The sequence below is a fragment of the Podarcis tiliguerta genome (assembly GCF_965153285.1).
Source record: "Podarcis tiliguerta genome assembly, chromosome: 1".
NCBI classification, from domain to species: Eukaryota; Metazoa; Chordata; class Lepidosauria; order Squamata; family Lacertidae; genus Podarcis; species Podarcis tiliguerta.
The window spans coordinates 11,842,309-11,866,469 of NC_139534.1; the positions used below are offsets into that span (position 1 = coordinate 11,842,309).

The 24,161-nt window shown below is 39.8% G+C and overlaps 1 protein-coding gene across 5 annotated transcripts in view; it reads right to left on the minus strand.

The window, feature by feature from the left end:
- Positions 1–24,161, minus strand: part of RAPH1 (Ras association (RalGDS/AF-6) and pleckstrin homology domains 1) — a 73,345-nt gene that overhangs the window by 19,709 nt on the left and 29,475 nt on the right. For 2 of the 5 annotated variants that reach the window (XM_083405812.1, XM_083405816.1), the window contains exons 2-6: positions 18,739–18,858; positions 16,745–16,850; positions 14,808–15,334; positions 7,399–7,479; positions 2,980–3,054 (exon numbers count right to left, since the gene is read on the minus strand). In XM_083405812.1, the coding sequence (XP_083261938.1) occupies positions 2,980–3,054; positions 7,399–7,479; positions 14,808–15,334; positions 16,745–16,850; positions 18,739–18,858 (909 nt within the window). The remainder of the gene's footprint in view (positions 1–2,979; positions 3,055–7,398; positions 7,480–14,807; positions 15,335–16,744; positions 16,851–18,738; positions 18,859–24,161) is intronic. The other 3 variants (XM_083405813.1, XM_083405814.1, XM_083405815.1) reach the window with 3 other exon arrangements.

The window sequence follows — 24,161 nt, forward strand, 5'->3', positions numbered from 1 at the left end:
AAAGTGACAGTGCGCTAATTATCTTTGCTAATTGTGGTAATGGTATTTAATTCCTCATTGCAGAGAAGAGTATTATCTTACTGATCCACTAACTATGCAGCCAATTCTGGACATCTAAGCTAGCCTAGGATGTTGTACTAAATCTGTTGATATACCAGGGCAGGCACTGTATTTCCTGAGGGCAGTTTTCATTATTCCAGGAAAAACTATTCGTTCCACTATAAAGCATTAACACATCAGATTTTAAGACTATTTCGTCAATACTTATCATTCATCACCCTATGGTTAATATCTTCCAAACAAATTTGGCTTTAGTTACACATTGAAATTGCGATTGCAAACAGCAGCAAATTCAGAGACTGAAGGGTGGTGCGAATAAGCAGTAATACATTGTCAAGAATGCTAATGTTATCTATAGCTTGTTTGCAAGCAAAAGCTAAATTTTAAGAAGGTGGATAATGTTGGTGGGGAAGCCAGGCGCTCTGGTGAAGTGGATCAGCTTCTGAGCAGTCTAAAGAGTCTCCTTAAAACAGGCAGCGGCCATGACCAGGAGTAGCAACTCTACATTAGTTGAGTCTCCGGTTAGGAATGGATCATTCATGCTTTTGTGCCCTCTAGAATAGATTACTGTAACATGGTCTTATGTGGTGCTATACCTCTAAGGTTATTTGGGAGCTATTCTTGTAGAATGTCACAGCCAACCTCTTGCCTATTGTGGTAAGATGATAGCATATCTAACCAGAACTGATTAAACCACCCTGCTGGAACTGCCATCTAGCCAGCAAGATCAAATGGCAGGGACTTGTCTCCATCACAGAGAATATATCAAACATAAGCAAAATTTATAGATTTGTGGTTTCCACTTCTTGGTTTTCTTAGCTAACTTGCAGTGCTAATTTGCAACGAGTCGCAAGCTCACTTTGGCCTGGTTCCAGAAGCAGTGAGAAATCATGGTTTTCTCATTTGTAAATAAAGATACAGCAACCCTTGGGCACTTGTCCTCTTCCTTTTGAGTGCCAGGAGAACACTGAAAACTTTCACTTCCTGTTTTTAAGCCAACTATAGTTTCTTGTCCAAATGCAGGGAACTGCAATCTGTTTAAACTACGGATAATGAGAATGGGGAAGAGATCTGAAAATGGGGAAGTTTCATCCCAACTGGTTCTTGCAAACCACAGTTGGGATGTCACAGAGAACTGTCTTTATCTTTAAAATGGGAACAGAAGCTGCCAACTTCCTGCTCCTGTGAAAGACAAGTCAAAAGAAGAGTGTGTTAGGCTGTGGCTTGTTCACGTGGCAGGAAATTATGGTTTCCCATGACATCTGAACTAGGTCTTTCAATTTGAAAGCATCAAAGAAGCAGCACAGATATTGAGGTTCTCATTTTTCCCAGTTGCTTCAAGTTATTTTGAGTATGTCGCTTTGCAAATTCATTACTAAATCTCCCTACAATTTTAGTTTTTCTATCTTTCTAGCAAGTATCGACAAAACTTTATGTAATCACCAACAGTAATCACTCACATCCTATCAAAAACTTTCCCTCACCAAGCCAAGTGGTGCCCTTTTCTCTCTAGAACAGCTTTCCCAAGTCGTAGGTTCCTATATGCTGTTGGATTACAAACCCCACCAGACTCAGCTAGCATGGCCAGGTCAAGGATGAGTTGGGTTGTAGCAAGACAACATCCGTAGACTCAAGCTTGGCAAAGGCTGCTCTAGAAGAATTAAAATAAAATGTTTTTCATCTAATCAATCATGATTTTATTTATAGCTTTGCTGCTTAATTGATTTTAATCATGCATCCATAAGCAGCCTTCACCTGTTGATAAACAGGAATCAGGAGCAGCTGAGGAATTATGGTTTTCTACTGTAATAATAATTTACAAAAGAATGGGGAAATGGGTTAGAAGCATGACAGTGCCTTATTTGCATTTTCTTAAATCAATTGTTAGGAACCTACAGTAGTTGAAGGTTATGTGCTATGCAAGTTTCAACATACAAGTTTTGTATGGAATCTGGATAACATCTGATTTTACTATTATTTATTAAATTGATATACCACCCTTCATCCAAGGATCACAGAATCACAGAACTGTAGAGTTGGAAGGCACAACCATGGTCATCTAGTTCAACCAGTCTTTTGCCCAACATGGGGCTTGAACCCACAACCCAGAGATTGAGTTATCCACTCAATGGATATTTATGGCTTTAATTAAGAAACAATTTTCTGCTGCAATTGTGAATTTGGTTTTCAGAAGAAGAATGAAGAGCTAATGATAGAAAACAAATTTAGGGTAGGGGGTGAAGCCTGGGTTCACTTCTTACCTTGTGGCTCTCAGTCATGTTCCCTGCCTTTTAAACTTTAATTTGCCACACCGCCAAAAAAAATTAATTTTTTTGGAAAGATTCAAAAACTGGGTTTAGAAAGAACCACATAACTGGAGCAAACAGTTTATACTTAAACGTACTAATTTCAGTATTTTTATTCTGAGGATGGAAATAGTGCAGGTTGCAAATTTCGGGAGTGGAGGGAACCCATTGACTATGACGAGGTCAGCTACTAGAAATGCTCTTTCCAAGGTTATTATGGAGAGAGAGAAATCAAAAGTAAACAGGTAAACATGAATTTGATATTTTTGATGTTTTCCTAAATTTTCAATTTCAACTGATTTTTGGCAACATGGACAATGAGCATCTTAACATGCCCTACTGCTCTGAGGGCATCCTTTGAAATATCTTAGTTTGTAATAGACTGATTTTAGGAAAGGACGTCTGAATAATTCCGGCCGTCTTCATCCAAAGGTATTTTAAAACGAAGTGCCTCTGCTCCAACCAGAGGAAAAGTCATTCTCTCAACCACCACAAGCTACTGGAAGCAAAGTCCAAATTCACACACACAAAAATCAACCAAGAATGCCATTCTATGAATGCCATTCTATCTACCAGGAAATGGTCACATGCAAGGGGGAAATAGTAGTATCACCTTGGTCAGCAAATGAGAAGGCTTTCCTGCAATGTTTCTCAGAAGAAGGGAGGTTTCCCTGTCCAAATAGGAATGCTTGTGCAGAAAAGAAAAGAAAGAAAGAAATTAAGTCAAAAAGAAAGTCAGTACAGTAATTTTATAGTGTATGATTAGCAGCAGACAGGTGCAACTTTTCCTCTTTACATCAGAAGCACTTCAATAATAGTTCCAGATGTATTGTAAGCTGCAAATAGGCAAGTGAGTGATCAGGATATATACTTTTTGCATGTTTGCAAAACTCCTTTTTTTTAAAATCCGTGGCCAATTCTCATTTTGCGTGCCCTATTGTTAGCAATTCTACAAAAGTATCACAGAATTAACTATTAACTTGATATCAGTGCATCCTGTTTGACCAATTAAGAATATTAATACAGGCTGAAAACTTCGTCTTGCATTCAAAGCTGCTTAATAATATTATAAAAGCGACACATTTTCACACATTTGCCAGGTGTGTCTCAACACACCAGACTTCTCAACTGACTGGTGCATTACAACAAAGCAAGCCATGAAAACACTTTGGTCGTTCAAAGGTTTATTAAAGAAAGGACAGGTCAGTAGCAATGACTTTTGTGGTAGTGGACTACAAGGCGCCACCCAGTTTTGACTGTTTTCACCTTTATGATGCCACACTATTATGGAAACCTCTTCCAAGTCCTTGGGTTGTCCCTGCTCTATGGCAGGATTCACCTAGAACCAATTGTGAGATGTTCCTCTTCTGTAAAAGGTGACTGAATGTAGTAGATACACAGGGTTCATCCTCACAATCCTTTGATCCCATCATAGCTGCAGTTTTTTGTCAGCGCAGTTAAACCACAGATTTAGGTGGTTGTTATGTAAACCTTATCTGTAGCTGCTGGGCACACACTGAGCTAAGCCAAGATGAGGTTTGAACACACAAAATAAATCTGTTTCATAAACCTAGTCAAACTATTTTGATTCATAGAACAGAGCAAAGGCTAAAGTCTATTTTATTTAAAATTCTAACTCACTCTTCTAGTGACCATGCACCATTCAAGGTGTCTTACAACTGTATAAAGTCATAGTATCTGTTCACTGCAGGACTTTGAGGATGATTTTTCAACCATGTGCAGTCTCTGATTTTGCTATTGTTAATCATACCACCACCTTTGGCTTCATTTGGTTTCTTAGCTATGCTAAGATGTTTTGGATAGAGTTGAGTTGTGGTGTTCTGTGCTCTTCTAGAAACCTGAGACTCACCTACATTAGGAAAGAAACAACGATCTGAATGCGCTATAAACATGCAACACCAGATGGTGCCAGAGAGAAGGAATTTTTTATATGTGCTTTTCCGTAGGTTTTTTGTTTATTTGTTATATCTAATTTCTGACTTATTTATAGCGTGTGCCCCCCCACCGGTGTAGATCCACCCCTGGAATGGCTAGAACAAGACAGTCCCTTCCTCACCAAGAAAAGGGTGAGGGTATCTGGAGAACTGGAGGGCACCTGTACAGACCACTGCAAATAGCAACAGGTTTCTGGGTCCCATTCAGCTACAGCATTGCAAGAGGGGAGGAAGGACAGAGAAATGAGGAGAAAAACAACGTAAGAGTGGCAATAGTTGTTTTTACAAGCCACACTAAACCATAGCTTAGTGCCATGTGCATGACAAATGAGTTTTGGATGTTTAGCCTGCATACATAGATGGGAGGCGTTCAGGAGGATTCACTTCTACTTAAAATCACAGCTTGCAGTATTATTTCTACCAGTAACTGTGGCCAACTATGTTAGCTTAAGCAAGCCAGAAATCATTGAAGCCAGCTTGTTTTGCGCTATGTATAGCTCATATTAAACTGGGTTGTGGCTTGGTGTCAAGTGCTGAAATTAAATATTTTCATTAGAAATTGCTACCCTGAAGAGCAAATTATTTTAGACAAATGCTATAGTATTGGTTGCTTGGTTGAAAGTTGCTTCAGGTTAGTTTGGGCAAGATAAAGCAACTAATGAATGGATGGATTGATTGATTAGATAGATAGATAGGTAGGTAGGTAGGTAGGTAGGTAGGTAGGTAGATAGAAAGTGTGGACTGCCAATGTGCTATCAGAAGCCGCCTTCTGTTACAATAGATTTTATCCATTTACAAACCACACAGAAAGGCCAGCCAACCACCATGCAGCATTTTTTACTATGGATGCCCTGGCTAATGTGGTGGAGTCTCCTTCTTTGGAGGTCTTTAAGCAGAGGCTTGACAACCATATGTCAGGAGTACTCTGATGGTGTTTCCTGCTTGGCAGGGGGTTGGACTCGATGGCCCTTGTGGTCTCTTCCAACTCTATGATTCTATGATTCTATGATTCTAATGAATCCCTGCTTCACATGGATTCTCCTTTTGTTGATTTTACCAAATGATATTCTAATACAGAGAAAAATAATCACCTATGAAACAAGAGTCTTCTTGCATAATCTTTTTTGGGGGGACCTGGAACCCCATTCAAAAAGGAATTCATACATGGACACCTGGAAATCTATGAAGCAAGGTTTTATGTAAACCACTTGGAAACTATTTTGGCATGTAAGCCGCATATGTGTTTTTATAATAATCCAAATTATTGTTTAATGCAAGGAAACAAAATATACCTTAAAAGGTAAGGCTTCCTACTAGAACAACAGAGATGTTAAAATGAAGTTTAAAACTCTCAAAGCCTATTGAACTTAGCAAATTCAGTCGAAGGGTTCAAATGATATTTTAAGTATGTGTAGCTGGTGCATTATGTTGCTGAACACAGGTACAGAATTCAGATTAAAAACACGAGCCTCTTATACTTAACAATAAGAGGCAGCCTTTCTATAAAATTGCAAATACCTACTCACAAGACAGAACAGCTTCTTATAGCTTAAAGCAAGTTTCTAGTTTTCACAGTTACAAGTGTAACTCAGAAATTGTCAAATCCAGTTTGAAATTATTTATTACATTTTAGAATCACCCCTCAACCCAAATATTCTCAAAGTGGTATACAACGTTGCTATAGCAGTTAGCAACCTGCTTTCCCATCCCAACCATAAGCGGGCATGCAAAAGATTATGCTATCATGAGATTCTCTTATCGTATCCCTGATGATACTGTAACAGAACATGCTTTTCTTTTCTATGAAGAAGTTCCTTCTACATGCAACTGTAAAACTACCATATAACCATCAAAGTATTGTATAATAGCCGACAGCAAGAGTGATGATCCAAAAAGCACTGCTCTAGGTGAGAATATATATTTCTTTCTATCTTCGTATGCAACTAGCGTGTGTGTGTAGGCATTCTAGTCATTTATAGAGGCAGTAAATTTTGATAATAAGTTTTATGCCTATTCTAGGCAGCAGGTGGCAATATTGTGCAATTGATAATTAATGAAGACACAATTCTTTTATCTAGTCCTGCATTACAAAACATTCGCACAGAGCAGATAGGGATATAACTCAGAGCTTTAAAGATTTGTTTTTTTTGTAAGTTCAAGCAATTATTAGGCTAAGATATTATTGTCCAAATTTGTCCCATGTATTTGATTCTAAGACAAAGATACTGTACTAAGTTTCTATAGATTTTTTAACCAGAACAGTACAGTAGTTCTGATTCACACCATCAGTGTGGTTGATTTAACTGAGATTAGAAGTCCTAGTATTTCTGTACCCTGAAACCTTATGGGGGTTTATAGATTTTCTCAAGCACTGCTTACACCAATATGAACTTTCCCATCATCTATACCAAGCTTCCTCAACCTCAGCCCTCCAGATGTTTCGAGACTACAATTCCCATCATCCCTGACCACTGGCCTTTGCTAGGTAGGGATCATGGGAGTTGTAGGCCAAAAACATCTGGAGGGCCGAGTTTGAGGAAGCCTGATCTAGACCCCTTCTCAAAGTGTCCCATCTACTGATGTCAGGCACCAGAAGACCCAAGCCTTTTTCAGGAGCAGCACCTCAGGTGTGGATGCTCTCTCTAAACCTGTGTGTGCTCAAGCACCTAACTCTTTGAAGTTTTAGGGGCCGGTTTTCATTTGTCCAGGCTTTTTAGTTCAGTTCGTTGTTGCTGCCTCTGTAGCTTTAATGTTTTACCTGCTGCTGTCTAGGATTTTCATTTCGTTTTAACGTTGCCTGCTGGTTTCATGCTGTTTGTGACTTTATTTTGCTGCTTTATTTTGAATGTTTCTTGTTTATCGTTTTCAAGTTTAATTTTGATGCGGCAGGGCATACATTTATCAGATTTATAAAAAGAATCAGCATGATGCAACACTGAGAATGGATGTAGAATGTTGCATCTTGCTTTGTAAATGCAGCTTGTAATGGAGTCAGCACTGCAAATTTTCTCATACACTGTACACTGAGGAAACTAACACACACAGACACACAGGTAAGGACCCCACTAAGAACTTACAGGCGCCAATTCAGCCTCTTCTTCAGAAAAGTCAATGCGACGTCTGGCTTGCTTGCTGGAATGTTCCACAGAAACAATATGCTGTGAAAATGTCAGAGGAAGAGGTTGGGGATGGGCAAAGGAGAAAGGGGTGGTGGAAGGAACTATTTATTAACATGCAGGACAGGGGCAAGGAGCGGCAACATGAATTAAAATATATTGAACACTGAGCACCTTTGCAGACCCTGTGAGATTAGCCATTTCAGAGAAAATAAGCATGTATTTTCTCCTGTTGCACAGCTTTACTAATAAACAAGTTTGCAGTTACATTCTATATGGAGACAGATTAGTTGGCAGACCAACTTGTTATAAAGATGTTTGCAAATGTGACATGAAGACTGGAAACAGAAACCCTGCCTTGTAGGAATCCCTTGCAGATGAACACACTGGCTGGAAACCGTCAGGTCGTGTATCCACAGCAGTGAGCAGAGGAGAAATTACTGCTGGGAGGACCAGAGAGAGAAGAAATGCCACGGTGCACCTGTCCCAGTAAAATCAGATGCCCTCACCTGACCCAGCTGCAATAAAACACACCTCTCCCATATTGGTCTGTAGAACAGCCACAGCAGGCACTGTAAGTCTCCAATAGAGGACGCTTCCATTGTCTCGAGACAGACTGATACCAACAGGAGAGTAGTCAAATTGTGGAGAAAACTGTTATCTCACTGGTTTAAGCTGGTGCTATCTTTTACAATGCCTTTCAAGTTTTAAGATAAAATGTTGGCAATCCTACAGACCAAATGGGAGTAAGTCCCTTCACAGCCAGTGAGACTTATTTCTGAGTAAATGTGTATATAGCATTGGATTGGACATGGGAATTTCAATTAAAATATTTAGGTCTGAGTGTAAAGAACATAGGGTTCTAATGCTGTGTTGAATAATTTGTTTGGTATTAGGCTACAACAGAAATGCATCGTCAAAAATCAGAATGTATCACTTAATTTGCAAATATTTTAAACTACAGCTTCTCTATGTTTTTACTGTGTTACACTACTTCTGCAGCAGATTCTAAATTGTTTATAGCCATGTTAGCTTTTAGATGCATTTGTCAGCTCCATTATTTGTAAGCTTGCTAGCTTTGTAGAAAAAGCAAATGCAAACAATTAATGGCTTACCCCAAACGCACAAACATTAGTTTTGTAACTCCTTTCTGAGTAAGACCTGCCTAAATAAAAATAAGTTATCTGACACCAGAAAATCACCTTCTGGTGACTTTCTGATGATGGATAAAGCTCTTTTTATTTAGACAGGTTTTCCACCTGGAGGTTTAGCTGGAGTGGTCCACTTTTTACCAGCTTGTTTCAAATACCGCTTTTCTTTTAAAGGTTTGTTTTATATTGTTTTTATCTGATTTGGGTGCCATTATATATATATGTGTGTATATATGTGTGTGTGTGTGTGTGTGTGTGTGTGTATATATATATATATATATATATATATATATATGCAGGTTTTGGTGTCCTCGGGTGTCTTCCCGTGTAAAAGTTGGGGTGTCTAGGCGACGTTTCGACGAGGTCTCACTCGTCATCTTCAGGCTGGTGCTTTCGGCTTCTTGTTACTGGAACAGAGCAGGATCTCAGTGTTTGAGTTCCTATAAATACTGTTGAGGAGGTGTGGTGTATAGCCTCCAATGTTCTGGGCAGAGAGGAGGTTCCCAGGCTAGTGTGCCTTTTCTTCTTTTGTTCCTTAATTACTTGAGGGATATCTTGAGTGATTTCTTGAGTGATTTCCTGAATCCCACTTAGGTGGGTCATTAGGTGTGGATTAGTTGCTAAAGCCTTCGTGTCTTGAACTCTTGAACTTTGTGAAGAGTTTTTCTGAGAAGATGGCTGTACTGCACTTGGTTGTGCTCTGGCTTGGCTTCGTGTATAGGGGCGAGCTGTGGTTTTGTGGCCTGTGCCAGCCAGATCTGTGTAGGGATTGCAGGGGGGTGCAGCATCCGGAGGTGCCACCCTGGTTTGGCTACTGGATGGTGTCTGTAATTTATCTGTGGAGAGGGTCTGGGTTTGGGTCTGGTGTGGTTGATTGGTGATGGCGTTCTGTGTGCCTCTGGATCTGGTGTCAGATTTTGTGGGGAGGGCTAATTTCCAGATGTCTGGCAAGCGGGATGTGTCGTCACGCTTGTTCATGTTGTGAGGGTGTTTCTCTATCTCGATGGCTTCCATGATTATTCTCTTGTGGTGATGTTCCATGTTAAAGAGCAATTTGGAATCTGCAAAATTAATTTCGTGTCCTGTTTCTTTCATGTGTTGGAAAAGAGAGGAAGTTTTTTCTTCTTTTTTATATATATGGGACACGGGTGGCGCTGTGGGTTAAACCACAGAGCCTAGGACTTGCCGATCAGAAGGTCGGCGGTTCGAATCCCCGCGATGGGGTGAGCTCCCGTTGCTCGATCCCTGATCCTGCCAACCTAGCAGTTTGAAAGCAGTCAAACTGCAAGTAGATAAATAGGTACTGCTCCGGCGGGAAGGTAAACGGTGTTTCTGTGCGCTGCTCTGGTTCGCCAGAAGCAGCTTAGTCATGCTGGCCACATGACCCGGAAGCTGTACGCCGGCTCCCTCGGCCAATAAAGTGAGATGAGCGCCGCAACCCCAGAGTTGACCACGACTGGACCTAATGGTCAGGGGTCCCTTTACCTTTATATAGATATATGGGACACAAATTTTAAAATAATAAATAGATTTGCACTTATGCGATTTATATTTTACTACAGTTGACGGCCACAGAATGCTCCATTTGCAATTTCTGTTTTGAGAAGAACTGTTAGTTTCTAGGTATGTTGTGGAAGTAATTGGTTAAAGCAGTACCTGTGATGTGGTTGGATGGGGCCACCGAGACACCATCCTGAAAACAAAGTCCCTGCATCTTACCAGAATGGGGATGAACCTCACTTTCACCCTGTCCTGTCCAGGTAAACTGAAGCAACACCAATGTTGTGAGGTCACCACAAGGATTATCACTTGTTTAAAATTATTCTGCTGACTACTTATGGAACAGCTGAGAAATATCCATCACATTGGTGTGTTTGCCTTCAAACCACATACTGTTTACCAAGTCAAGCTACAGAGAGTTTGATAATGAGCAATTCTGAGCAGATAAATAAGGAAATCTCTGCAGCATCCATGGTGGTTTCCAGACTGAGTATTGCTATATTCCATTCTGCCTTTTTGCTCCCACAAGTTATGGCCAGGTTCATATGCAATGCTAAAACCAGGCATTCATTTTAAACAGGTAATAGTTAATTAAATAAGCCAGCTTCATTACCCATGGCTTGAATTAACCTGTTTAGAAACAGAGTGCTGTTTGTGTTTTAAATTAGGATCCCTGCTTCATTTACAAAGCTAAACTGAGATTCTTTGAAAGCAACACTAAATTCAACAGAGATCCTCCCCTCCTGCTCATGCAGAAGGGAAGAGGGAGGAAGGGGAAGTGTGCAAGCCATGGGATTTAAATGGGTTCATAGAGGCTTATTCGTATTAAGTATGTGACTGTGGCCTATGAACCAATATACCGTATATAAATGGGGGTGGAGGAAAATAATGGAGAATATCAAATAGCAATCTGCTATTTTTTGAAGGCTCTAATGTTTCACCCCTCCTAAAGCTGCCCTAGTGTCCTGCTGTGGAAGAGAATTTAACAAAAAGAAACCCGTAAAGCAACTATGCATCTTCTGCAATATACTATTGACTACTCAACTGCAAATAAGGGCCAACACACTAATACAAGAGGTGTGGTAGGTCTTATATAAAACGTCTCACTTTTAGTTTTCCTCACCACTGTTTTTGACTTTTTTAAAAATAGAAGCAAATCACGAGCCAACTCCCAAAGGGAAAGGAACCAATGGATCACATCTGCCTTCAACATCCTTCATAAACCATTTTTTAAAATGGTAGTGGAAGCCATATTTAATTTGGGACACATAATCTACATATGAACAAAATCACACATTTTAAATAGATTGTATTGTTCTTGAGAGTAGGAAGGGAAATTCAAATCAATTTCCCTCCATATAAGAGTTCCTCCAGTAATCTTATAGCTGTAGCATATTATGTGAAAGGAATGTTGAGACGGAACTTATGTACAACACATTTAGGATTAACACTTCCTTCATTTGAAATTTGTAGTGCATATATAAAGACTCTCATTGCAAACTGGTATGCTACTTTGAGTATTTCCACTGAAGTTGTTCCAATAGAAGAGTGAAGCTTTTCTTTTCTTTTTGTTCCAAAAATAACAGATGCTAAACTGCTGATATTTATGCTGCCAACAAAGCTGTGAGCCAAACTAATATTTCAAGATTGTTACTGATCAAAATTTCTCTCTGCTAGTTTATTATAAATTAACAAAATAAATAAATCACTGCTGATGCTAAACAACAATAATGAAGACAGTTTCAAAACTTCACGCATATTCAAAATGTAGTATTTTGAGAGGTAGAATACTGCCTCCTCTCAAGCCAATTACCACCATGCTGTGAAGCAGACTTTATCCTGTGCCTATAGGACTTTTAACTAACAACTGTGGTTGAAACACCTTTTTGCAAACCAGCCTTTTGGAGTCTACTGATAGCAACATAGCAAAGTGGAAGATCTCTTCATAGACAAGACTGTTTGTCTTTTTGCAACACTGGTGATTAAAATGGAATTTGAATCCCTGAAAATTACTTGACCCTGCCTTTCAAATGCATCATCAAAAAGGACAGGACATTATCTCTATCTATGCTTCCTTGCCTACTGATCTCTATCCCACAAATAGATGTCATACTACAACATGCTCAAAAGTAAAAAATTCTGCAAAATCTCAAACATCCGATTCAAAATGCAGCATGCAAATTGAGTAAATATGCAAAGTAAGCGGATCTGCATAGACTAATTTCCAGCAGCATGCATGGATTTTGGCACAGGAGAACTCTACCAATTAAAAGTTAATGGGACCTTGCAGTGGTGGGAATAAAATAGAGCTTTGCATCATGTGATACGAAGTGGAAACAGCCAAGAGGAATTCTGAGTCAAAGGAAGAACAAAAGGGAATAGCAGAGGAGAGCAAAATAGGCAAAATAGGCCTGCAAAACAGGGGAGCTTTGTTCTTGATGGAGGATAATGTATTTCTCTCAGCCAAAATTATGAAAAAAATTCACCTGGGGCCTTTTCTATCACAGGATATAAGTTAGACCGATTCATCTACTTCACTACTATCTACTTATGATGGCTGTGGATACCCAAAATTTCAGGTAGCAGTCTTTCTCAGCTCTACCTGGAGAGGATGGGGTCAAATCTAGACCTTCTACATATCAAGCACTTGTTCTGAGAAGCTACAACCAATCTCTTGACTAGTCTTCCTGGAGCTGTGACTGTGGAAGCTATAGCCCCAACATAATTTGGGGGTGGGGGTGGTGTCATAATTCCCATCATCCATGACCACTGCCTATGCTGGCCTAGACTGATAAGAGTTGAAGGTTCTCAACCCTGTCCTGAAGTGCCCTTAACATGATGATGTGTGGAATTCTGTAAAGCACCAATATTGAAGAAGACAGTACTGAATGGAAGTAGATCCCCGTGCTTTGAGCAGGGGATGGCCTGGCATACACAGCTTTTCATCTAATGCAAAACAGCAACATTTTCAAAACGCGTTCTACCGAAGCAAATTGCCAAAACAGTCTCAGTAAGCTGTATGTTCCCAACAGTCCATGACAAACTCAGAAACAAACTGGGCTAACATCATGACTCGAAGTCATTTAAAGAAGACTGAATATATATGATAGAAATAAAACAGCAGGTTGTTATGGCAAGACTAACAAATATATTATGGCATAATTATTTGTGGACAAGAACTAGAGTTCAGCACCTGATGAAGAGGACTCTAGTACATGAAGCCTCGTGTCATATTTGTGGTCTTGCTATTAGACCATGTTGTTTCTGCATGCATACAGAGACATGGCTATCCCTCTGGAAATGGTTCTTATGGAAGACATTCTCATATTACTTTATTTCCACAAGTTACTGGAGAAAGAAAAAGAGTAATTTCGAATTTTTGTACACAGGAGAAGCTTTTCCCCACTCAAAAAGACACTGCCCCTACAGACTTCTAAACAAGAACACAAGTGAAGTGCTTGACAATTATCACTAATCTAAGAGTGGGAGACAGATTCTGAGTAAGTCAAAATACTTTATATAAAGTTACGTGAGAAATTCAACTGTGCCGATAAGTTAACATGTTCAGCTACTGAATTTAACGGAACGTGGTTTTCTGTATTTATTTCAGACTAATTCTGGAACATGATATTAACGGTAGTTTTGAAATCTCTTAAATACATACTTTTCTTTTTAGCCTGTATCTACATCTTCAAATGGACTGATCCTTAGGCAAATGCCCTCAGTCAATTACTTTTATCTATCATACTTACATAGAGTTGTCAAAGACCACATGGAAGGCTTCAAAATTCATTTGCAAACTATTAACTGAGAATGTTAAGGATCAGATATGATTGCCATCTCACCAAGCAAGAGACTGGATGTTCTAGGCAGGTATGAATGATGTTTTATTGAGCCATTTCCTCTCAATGGTTTTTATCCTTCCTTATATTACTGCTTCATTGCAAAGCCTCACGGATTAGGAACAAACAAATATGGCATTTCACCCGTCAGTCATTGTCTTGCTCTTCCCTTTAATTACAGATGATATTGATGGCTCTTAGGTTTTCTTCAAGCCATGTTTTATGTAAAGTAGAGCTGAGCTACTAGGATTCTCCTTCCCCAGGAGATGGAGCAAAAATGCTATATTGTCTGAAGTTCAAGAAGCATCAGACAGGTGAAGGTTTGTGAACAGAAGAGCCCTGCAAGTTCAGACCAAAGGCCTGCTTGGTCTAGCCCATAGTGGCCAACCAGGTGCTTCTGGGAAGCCTGCAAGCAAGACATGGGTGAAACAGCAAATGGAATCCGGAATCCTATTTCCTCTGATATTGGAGGTAGGATACGGCGATCAAGACTGCGATGGCAGCTTCACCCAGTGGTGTATCACGAGCAAAACCGCCGTCGCTCCTGAGTCCCTCTGCAGTGATGCTATAAGATTGCTGTTTAAAAAGGACTCATTTTGCCCAGAGAATCAATACAGATTCTGTCACCTTGACATCATACTCTGAGCAATTAAACAAGTGGCTTAGTACTTCATTACAGAATATGCACGTGAAAGGAAGATGTCCAAGAAAGACAGGAAAGTACCAATTTTCTCTAGGAAATATTTAAAATGAGTAATTCTTGCTTAGCCCAATGCATGGTGTTTATTAAAACATGTTTTAGAAAAAAGCACCGAGGCAGGCTAATGAGTTGCATTTTTGAAGCCTGAGTAACTGTGAAGAATGAATCATACTGTACCTCACTAACTGGCTGTCCTTGTTGAGTCAAATCTAGTTCTTGAGGTCTTGTCACTTTATCAATGTCCAAGGAGTCCATACTGGAGGCTGCAGATGTGATGCTGGAACGGGAGGAATTGCTGATAGAACGGACTTCAGCATCACTCACAGTACCTGCTGAGGCTGTCCTCCTATGCTGGGTGGCAACTATAGGCTTGCTATCTTCCATTATAGGTTGCTGTGCCGCTTCATCCATACTCAGAGATGCCTTCTCTAATTGTGCCGTAATGTCATCCAGGGAGAAGATAGCATGGGAAGGCTTTGTCACCCGGCTAGATGACGAAGAGGACAATCCTTTCATACTACTGTGTTTAGCAGCGAGTCGTCCACCACCAGATGGTTTCTGAGCCATTTTTCCTTCTGTGGCAAAGCGTTTCATTGACATGCTGTTTGCAGACTGTGACCCGATGCTGCTGAGCTCCTGCTCAATGGAACAAAGGTCTGCCATGAGCGCATCAAGATCCACGGTTTCTCCCTGATTCAAGGCTTCTGCAATGAATGACAAAAATATGATCCAGATTCTATCACAATACTCTGTTAAACATTCCACTGTTTTGATATCTAATTTATTTGGTCAGCCTACAGCAGGAATTTTCAAGTTTTCTCCCCTTTCCAGATTGACTTATTTGTGTATTTTTTATGTTTTATTGTTTACTTTTGTTATGTTGCAATTATGTATTTTTTATGTTGTAAGCCGCCTTGAGCATGGTTTAAACTATGAAACAGTGGCATACAAATAAAATGACTATGTATGTATGTATGTATGTATGTATGTATAGAAACTGGATGTCTGCACTGTGTTCTGGGGGCATGTTTGAGGGCAGGAATAGTCAATATGGTGCACTTCAGAAGTTGTGGACAACTTCTACTGACCCTATTGGCCATGTGCATAGGCTCTGGAGGACTCCAGTTCTAGAGTGTAAACATAGGGCAGTAGCAGGGTCTATTGACTCTCACTATTGGCTCCCTTAAACAGAGTGTGCCCTAGAACACATTCAATTCTACCACCAACTTGCCCTATATTGAAATTGTCTGCCACCTTTTAAAATATAATTTAATGTTTCCTGTAAGCTGCCTTGGAAGGATATACATCCTAAAAGCAGCACAAATTGCAATGAATAAATGCATTTAAATCATTAAAATGTAAGAGAAAAGTAGTACATGGCACGTGTAATTCAAAATTGTATTTAGATTTACATCTTGCTAGGTTTCAGCTTATGTACCATTTTGTTGTCCTATTCACTCTCATTATAGTGACATTACAATTTGCATTTTATAAATTTTGCAACGGGGTTTGGACCATAGAATCAGCATTTCATAAGAAAACACGAGGAACCTGTTGAATCAGTTCCAAGGCCCATCTAGTTTGGCATCCTGTTCTCATGGTGGACAATCGGGTGCCTATAGAAAGCTCAAAAGTAGAACCTGAGCAATACAGCACTTTCCACATCTGCAATTCAAAGGTATATTGCCGTCAACAATGGAGGCAGAAAATAGCCATCATGTGGTTAGTAGTCACTGATAGCCTTTTCCTCCAGAAATTTGTCTAATCATCTTCCAAAGCCACCCAAGTTGGTGTCCATCAATTCTTCCAGAGTTTAACTGCGTAGTGTGTAAGGAAGCCCTTTCTTCTGTTTGTCCTGAATCTTCCAACATTCAGCTTTACTGGAATGTTTAACAAGTTCATCCATTCCAAGTCCAACACTTCATTCAATAGTAAGATTCTTTGGGGGGGGGGGGAGCCAAATGGATTTTGTGCCCACTAAAAGTCACCTTAAGTGTCTTTTATAAACAGGTCCCATTCTGATACACACAATGTTTTCTATTATTAGAAGAATTCTAAGTTTTAAGCATTTCCCCACCTCCTCCAGCTGAAAATGATTTCATAATGCATCTTACCATTTAAATTGTACATTGAAAAGCGATAGGAGAAGTTGGCAATATTAGTCTCCTGGCGAAGAGGGGATCTTTTCACTGGCTCCATGGGCTTATCTGTATCCAGACTCTAAATAGAACAAATTGGAGGCGGAATAAGCTACAACATTGTAAGACATAAATCAGCATAGTCAAACATGGGCAAATATATTGCTTTTGTATCTGTGCTGTTTTAAAATCTTGCCCCCCCCCCTACATATGTTCAACAGAAAAAAAGCTACCAACATTTGATGGCACTAAGATCTACTCCATAGTATTTGCCAAATACACAACCGTTTGTGTGCCTTAACTATTTCAGTTTTACGTGGCAATATAAGACATTTTAGCCTGTATAGTGTTCATATAACAGTTTGAAAACAGGTGTATTTGTTGCCAGTCAGTTTCTGGGCATAAGTGAAGGTGTTCACACTAATGTCTAAAACTATAGCAAACTTAGTCTTCAAATATCTGAGAGACCACCTCTGCTTAAGATCAGCAGGGGGGACCCTCTTGATACTTCCACTGTCCTATGAAGCTGGAGGTGTTGGTGACTTGGGACAGGGCATTGTCTGTGTCAGCCCCTACATTGTGGAATTCCCTCCCCACCAAGGTGCACACGACACCTACACTGTACAATTTTTGTTGCTCAACTCTTTGCCCTGGCCTTTGACACATGAAGTGTGTATTTCCAGGACCCACCCTATTCTTGTGACTGTAATCAAACTAGTTTTAAAGTTGTATTTTACATTGCTGTGACCCACCGTGGGACCTTAGGGGGACGACTGGGTATAAATTCCAATAAATAATAATAAGTTGCATGGACATGGAATATAGACATTTGATGCATGACAGCGGCCCCAAACTAATGATGCACTTGTAAAATTATAAGCATGTTTGCATGGTTACAAACCTTGGGTTCTGCTAAAGCTATCATTACATACAGCAATTGCAGACATTCCGATTTTAGATGGCATGGACGATGGAGAAAAACAAAATCTCTGCACTACCAACTCAGCAAAATAACAACACTAGTCCGGCTGATTAGTTTCTATGCATAAATTCCAATTTAAAAAACCCAACAACTTAATTTTAGTTTTAAGCATTATTTTAGTTGTCTTTTTGTATGCTCCTCACTTTCTGCTATTTATCAGAAGCAAGGAAGGAAATTAACAGAATTCTAATATCACAGATTTCCTAAACAAATTTAAACTTTTCAAACACATAATCCTACCATCTTCTGCATCAAGTCCTTAGTCATATGGCAATAAGGTAAAGGTAAAGGACCCCTGGACAGTTAAGTCCAGTCAAAGGTGACTATGGGTCATCTCGTTTTCAGGCCGAGAGAGCCAGCGTTTATCCACAGACAGCTTTCCGGGTCATGTAGCCAGCACTACTAAACCGCTTCTGGCGCAACGGAACACCATGACGGAAACCAAAGTGCACAGAAACGTTTACCTTCCCGCCACGGTGGTACCTATTAATCTAATTGCACTGGTGTGCTTTCAAACTCCTAGGTTGGCAGGAGCTGGGACAGAGCAACAGGAGCTCACCCTGTTGCATGGATTTGAACTGCCAACCTTCTGATCAGCAAGCCCAAGAGGCTCAGTGGTTTAGACCAGCATTTCCCAACCTTGGGCGTCCAGCTGTTTTTGGACTACAACTCAGCTAGCATAATCCTCAGCTAGCAAGACCAGTGGCCAGGGATGATGGGAATTGTAGTTCGAAAACAGTTGGAGGCCCAAGGTTGGGAAACACTGGTTTAGACCACAGCAATATTATTTCATTATACAGCAAAAAGTGGCTGTGTACCTGACAGGTCAATAGACAGCTCTGCTACCTGTCAGCGAGGAACTATTATCACATTACAAATGTTACCCGTTCCCTGCTGATATGGCTCATACAGTCAACGACCAATATACTCTACTCTGTAAACGCTGATCTCTACTGTGGAATGAGGAGTGTTATAAAGTGACTTTAACCTGTGTGAGTTTGTCTAACTCCCCAAGCCAAGCCCCAAACATCTTGTCCAGATCCTGATCTTCTTTATCGCTATCTTCTTCCGCGCCATGATCAAGTTCTTCATCTGATAGCTGTTCCATCTAAAAAAGACAAAAAAGCAGCATTTTAAAGGTGAACGTTTTGAAGATTATATGACGTTATTTCAGAACACACTTATGCTCAACAAACTTCCTAATGTTTCTTTATAAGTGGATGACCACAACGATCAGTTATGTTTAAAATATTAGAGGGTCACTAAAAACTGCTAAAAAAATTCCACAACTGTTATTGTGAAACATTCTCTTTCCATAAAAAATAGATCCTCCCCCCTGTTTGCTGCACCCAAGTAACAAAGAGAAACAGTTCACTTTGAAAATTCAGCACATGCTAACTTAATTCCAGAAAGGGGGCTTTTGCTTCACAGCCTGATGCTTTGGACATATTCTAACTATCACAAACTAAAGCACTTATTTCCTCTCACGTCCCTAAACATACGTCTTCCTGGTTTCATCAAACCAGTTTGTCATGACATCTGAACCACCAAACTATGGTTTGAGCGATGTCTCCAAACCAGCATCAAGTCACTCAAGGTCACTGTTAGTCTCTTTGAATTATGTTTGGAAGATCACAAGTGTGATTTTGAGTGAATCCAGCATGCCTGCCAATCTTGCTGTCTCTTCAGTTCTTACTCAGTTGAAAATATGGTTACAGTTTTTTTTGGTTTTTTAAAATTACTGCTCAAGGGTTTAGAAATTTAAATTGTTTCATCGATGTAACCCATGTATGAAGAGATTACTGTATTATGCTGCCTCCCTTACAAACTCTGCTCTCCTAAAAATAATCCTGCTCATCACAAGATCTTGTGCAACAGAAATTTGATTAAAGAACTGGCCATTGCTTTACAGTGCAAATAGTTTCATTTTCATATAAAATATCAAATCTGAGAAAAGCACACTGATGTTGAGAATAAACCCTTTAGCAGCCGAACAGCACAGTGGTAATATCCTGTCTATCAAGAATCAACCAAATGCACTGACCCAGGTAGAGAAGACAGCCGATAGCAAAGCTTTCCATCACAAAGTGTTTGGTTTAAAAAAAATAAAAAAGTGTAAAAAGGTTCCTGTATTTTACTTTGAAGCAAATGACATAATGGTAGCTTTCCAACAGAGTTCGTTATAATAGGACCACACTTGTTTGTCCTCTTTTCAGGAGAAAGATGCAGTAGCTTTCTATTGGAGGATTAGGAAGTCCTTGTTTCAAAATCACTCTTTCATAATAGGAAAAAAAAAAACCCATTAAGATCCTCAGCATGCATCTAGCTGACATTTCTTGTGAGTCAGTGCCAGCAACCATTTTTGCACTGGAAAAGTCCAGGGAATTCAAGCTGACCACAAGTTGTGCAATATCACTCAATAAGAAATGGACTCTCCTAAATAGCAGAATATACTTCTGCTCATAGAAATCTTGCTTATATAGGCCCCAAAGAATGCCTGGAAGACATCCTGTCACAGAATTCAAATATTAGAAACTGTCCAGACTACTTGAGTCATATATCCTCTATGATCTCTACACAAAATAAAGGCACAACAGAACCAGCTATAACTGAATGATTATATTTTTTTATCATCTGCTTTCAATAAAGATTTTAACTGAATTATGGTGACTATCCAACAGGAAGGACAGTTATTTTATCATATGACACAGAGTAGAATAAAAAGTTGGCAGATAAGCGAGATATACACATATTCTAGAAACACTGACCATGTTAATATGGCAAGAACTCAAGAGAAAAGGTCTACAAGACACACACACTGCAACACAAATGACAGCAGACTTGATAGAGCACTAAAAAGGAAAAACATGGCCATTTGGGCGACCATGGCCTCGTTCACATATAACTGTAAGTCAGAGTTAAATAAACTATGCCTTGCTGGGAACAAGCAAGCATGTGGTCCACACGGCTCAAATTGCTTCCATCTCCTCCTCTTGCCATGCTGGGTGGAACAAACCATTAACACTACATGGGAAATAGCATTTGTCATTGCCTTCACTGACACAACTCAACAATTAACCATGGTTTTGTTACAGACCTCACTTTTTGATTAAGATAGCGTATATCAGAAAGAAATGAAAGCGGTTGGTGCATGATCTAGAGAGGAAGGGTTGGATAAGCAGCAAAGATTCATGTTTCCTCTCTAGTCCACTCTATGGTGTCCTCCCAGACTACCCCATCACGAAGCTGTGAAGTGATAAAGTCCGATAAGAACAGTATTGGGCAATTTATTTCACTGAAAAATCATAATCTTAGCATCACCTCAAGCAAAAGGGGTCATAATAAAGATTTCAAAATCCATATTGGGCAATACCTTTATTAGGCCAACCCAAACGCTGCAAAGCAACATGCAAACTTTCTTCAAGCCCAATGTCAAACAGTGGGTGGGTGGGTGGGGTGGATGGGTGAGCAGGCAGAACAGAGGTGGCTCATGCTGAAGTCACAGAGTCTACATCTGGTCACAGCCTCAAAGCTGAACGTGAGAAGAGGTGGCAGACATTTACATGAGGCTTTGTTGGCTACTATGCAGATTGTATCAATTGCTACTAGGAAGATGGAATATGAAATGTCTGACCCACATTTTGGGGAAGATAAAATGCTTTTATATTCCAAAAATAGGGGACAATATTCTGGTTGGCTGAAATGAAAATACTGTCCTCATATGGCTTTTGAAATTATCTCAGTATGTTTCTGAATTTATTTCTATTCTTGTTATTTGTGTTTTTAATCTTTACTATTGGGGCAACTTCCAATGCACCTAATTGGAAGTACAGTCATATCTTGGAAGTCGAACGGAATCCGTTCTGGAAGTCCGATTGACTTCCAAAACATTCGGAAACCAAAACGTGGCTTCTGATTGGCTGCAGGAAGCTTCTGTTTGGCTTCCAAAAATAGTTCGCAAACCAGAACAGTCATTTCTGGGTTTGCGGCATTCGGGAGCCAAAATATTTGAGAACTAAGCTGTTCAAAAACCAAGGTACGACTGTACCCAAACAAAATTGTTCTTGGATGCTTCAGATCTTAGAGTATGTTTTAAAAAGAGGAAATCTGACAAAATAATAGGTAATGTCAAAACTAGTTCTATTAGACATATTAAATAAACAGATTTGGAAATCTAGACATAGCTGATTTGTAGAAATGTGTGTTCTTTCTCAGCTAGGCTTTCTAATCTTATAAATTCAATGTCAACATTCACAGCTAACCTGAAACACTGTTGAACTGACTTCAAGAACTAGTTCTTTCCTTGGAAACTGAAGATTGCATTGTATTACATTAAAGCATAGAGTTTACTTTGACTCACTTGAATTTAGCCTTCATTCAGGTCTGCCCAATTTAAAGTAACAGTCAGTACATTCTCTTTCTCCTATGAGAAAGTTTAGACATAACATCAACCGATTTCAGGAAATTTGAAAGGACCAATTACTCTGCAGATCACTTGTAGGTGAACAAATAACCTCAAAACTGCTAAAATGGTTAGCAGAAAGACCAGCAAGAAGCACATCTGAAGACTGTACAGTAAAAAAAAATTGCACACAGTAAAATCTTTATTCATCCCTGCATCTTCCAAATCCTAATGTAACTGCTTGCCAAACTGATGAAAAGGAAGAGCTTAATAATTTAATTCTTTATTTCCTGGACAAGGACACCAGCCAAATAATCCAAGGAATTGTTAGACCAGCAACAATTACTCTAATAGTATGCTGGAATGGAATTTAAAAAAAATCTTAATGCATTTGAATTGCAGTTTTTCCTAGAGCAACACTAGTAACACTCCTCTATAAATTGATATTTTACAAGCCTCCTGCTACCACAGCGCTATTTCTGGTGCATAAAAGAGGAAGTTGAGGAAGGATGTGTTTGTAGTGAGCATTTCATTTTGTTTGAAGCAAGAGACAGCTGCTCTCTTGTCAGAAGAGTCTGATTATTGTCTTGTGGGAAAGATTCCTACAGCCAAGCGAGTAGTTTCTTCTTCTTAATTAGTAGTGTCGTGTTCATGAAAGGGAGCACACTGTGCCCAAAATTTAGATAATAGTCAAGTTAATATTGGCAATCCAGCTTGTAATGTTTAGTGATGAATATCACTGCTGTACAGATTTCCTCAAAGGAAACATTACTAAATAAGCCCTTTGTTCTCGATTTCGGGAGCATTTAGACAAGGTTTAAAATCTGCAGCAGGCAAACACACTGCTACCACTGACAAGCTGTGGCGCTAACAACACCTAGACACCTGTCCATGTTCCATTTCCCTGAAGGTCAGGGATTCGCAAATACAGTTGTCAGAGGCGGCCATAAACTTAATTCTGAAAACCAGCAAGGACACGGCATCTAGTACACTGCACATAAATAATAATACAGTGGTATCTTGGGTTACATACGCTTCAGGTTACAGACTCCGTTAACCCAGAAATAGCACCTCGGGTTAAGAACTTTGCTTCAGGATGAGAACAGAAATCGTGCGCCGGTGGCGTGGCAGCAGCAGGAGGCCCCATTAGCTAAAGTGGTGCTTCAGGTTAAGAACCGTTTCAGGTTAAGAATGGACCTCCGGAACGAATTAAATACTTAACCTGAGGTACCACTGTACATTTTTGAAACCTGCTAGGAACACAAGGAACACAAGGAGAAGACAGTACCTCTTTCAAAATGGTGTCATGCTATATTTTGCACAATGATACACCATCCGTGTCCAGGGATACAGGGGAAAGGTTGCCATACACATAAACACACAGCCCATTACTCATTCCCCATTAAACCCTTTCACCAAGCTGCAGGTAGAAAAATGATGCTGTTACTTTACATCTATGGCACACACACAGCCAGCCAAGCACCACTTGTCACAAGAAACAATGACTGCTGCCAAACCTACCCAAAATGTGTTGATTCCTGTCTGAAGAAAAAGCACCTCTGTAACTGCTTGGCCTCACATTCAAAGCCGCTGCCAGACAGCAAATAATCTTGAAACCCTCACTTCTCTTAAAGTGCCCAAAAGAAAAGGGAAATATCTGTAAATATTAATGCTATTACAGAAACCTTCGCATTAGTGACAATGTTGGCCAATTAACACCATAAGCATATAACTATCCTGAGTATTTAGTATACAGTGGTACCTCGAGTTACATACGCTTCAGGTTACATACGCTTCAGGTTACACACTCCACTAACCCAGAAATAGTGCTTCAGGTTAAGAACTTTGCTTCAGGATGAGAACAGAAATTGTGCTCCAGCAGCGCGAGGCCCCCATTAGCTAGTGGTGCTTCAGGTTAAGAACAGTTTCAGGTTAAGAATGGACCTCTGGAACGAATTAAGTACTTAACCCGAGGTACCACTGTACAGGAGTTAATTTGCCGGGGTGCT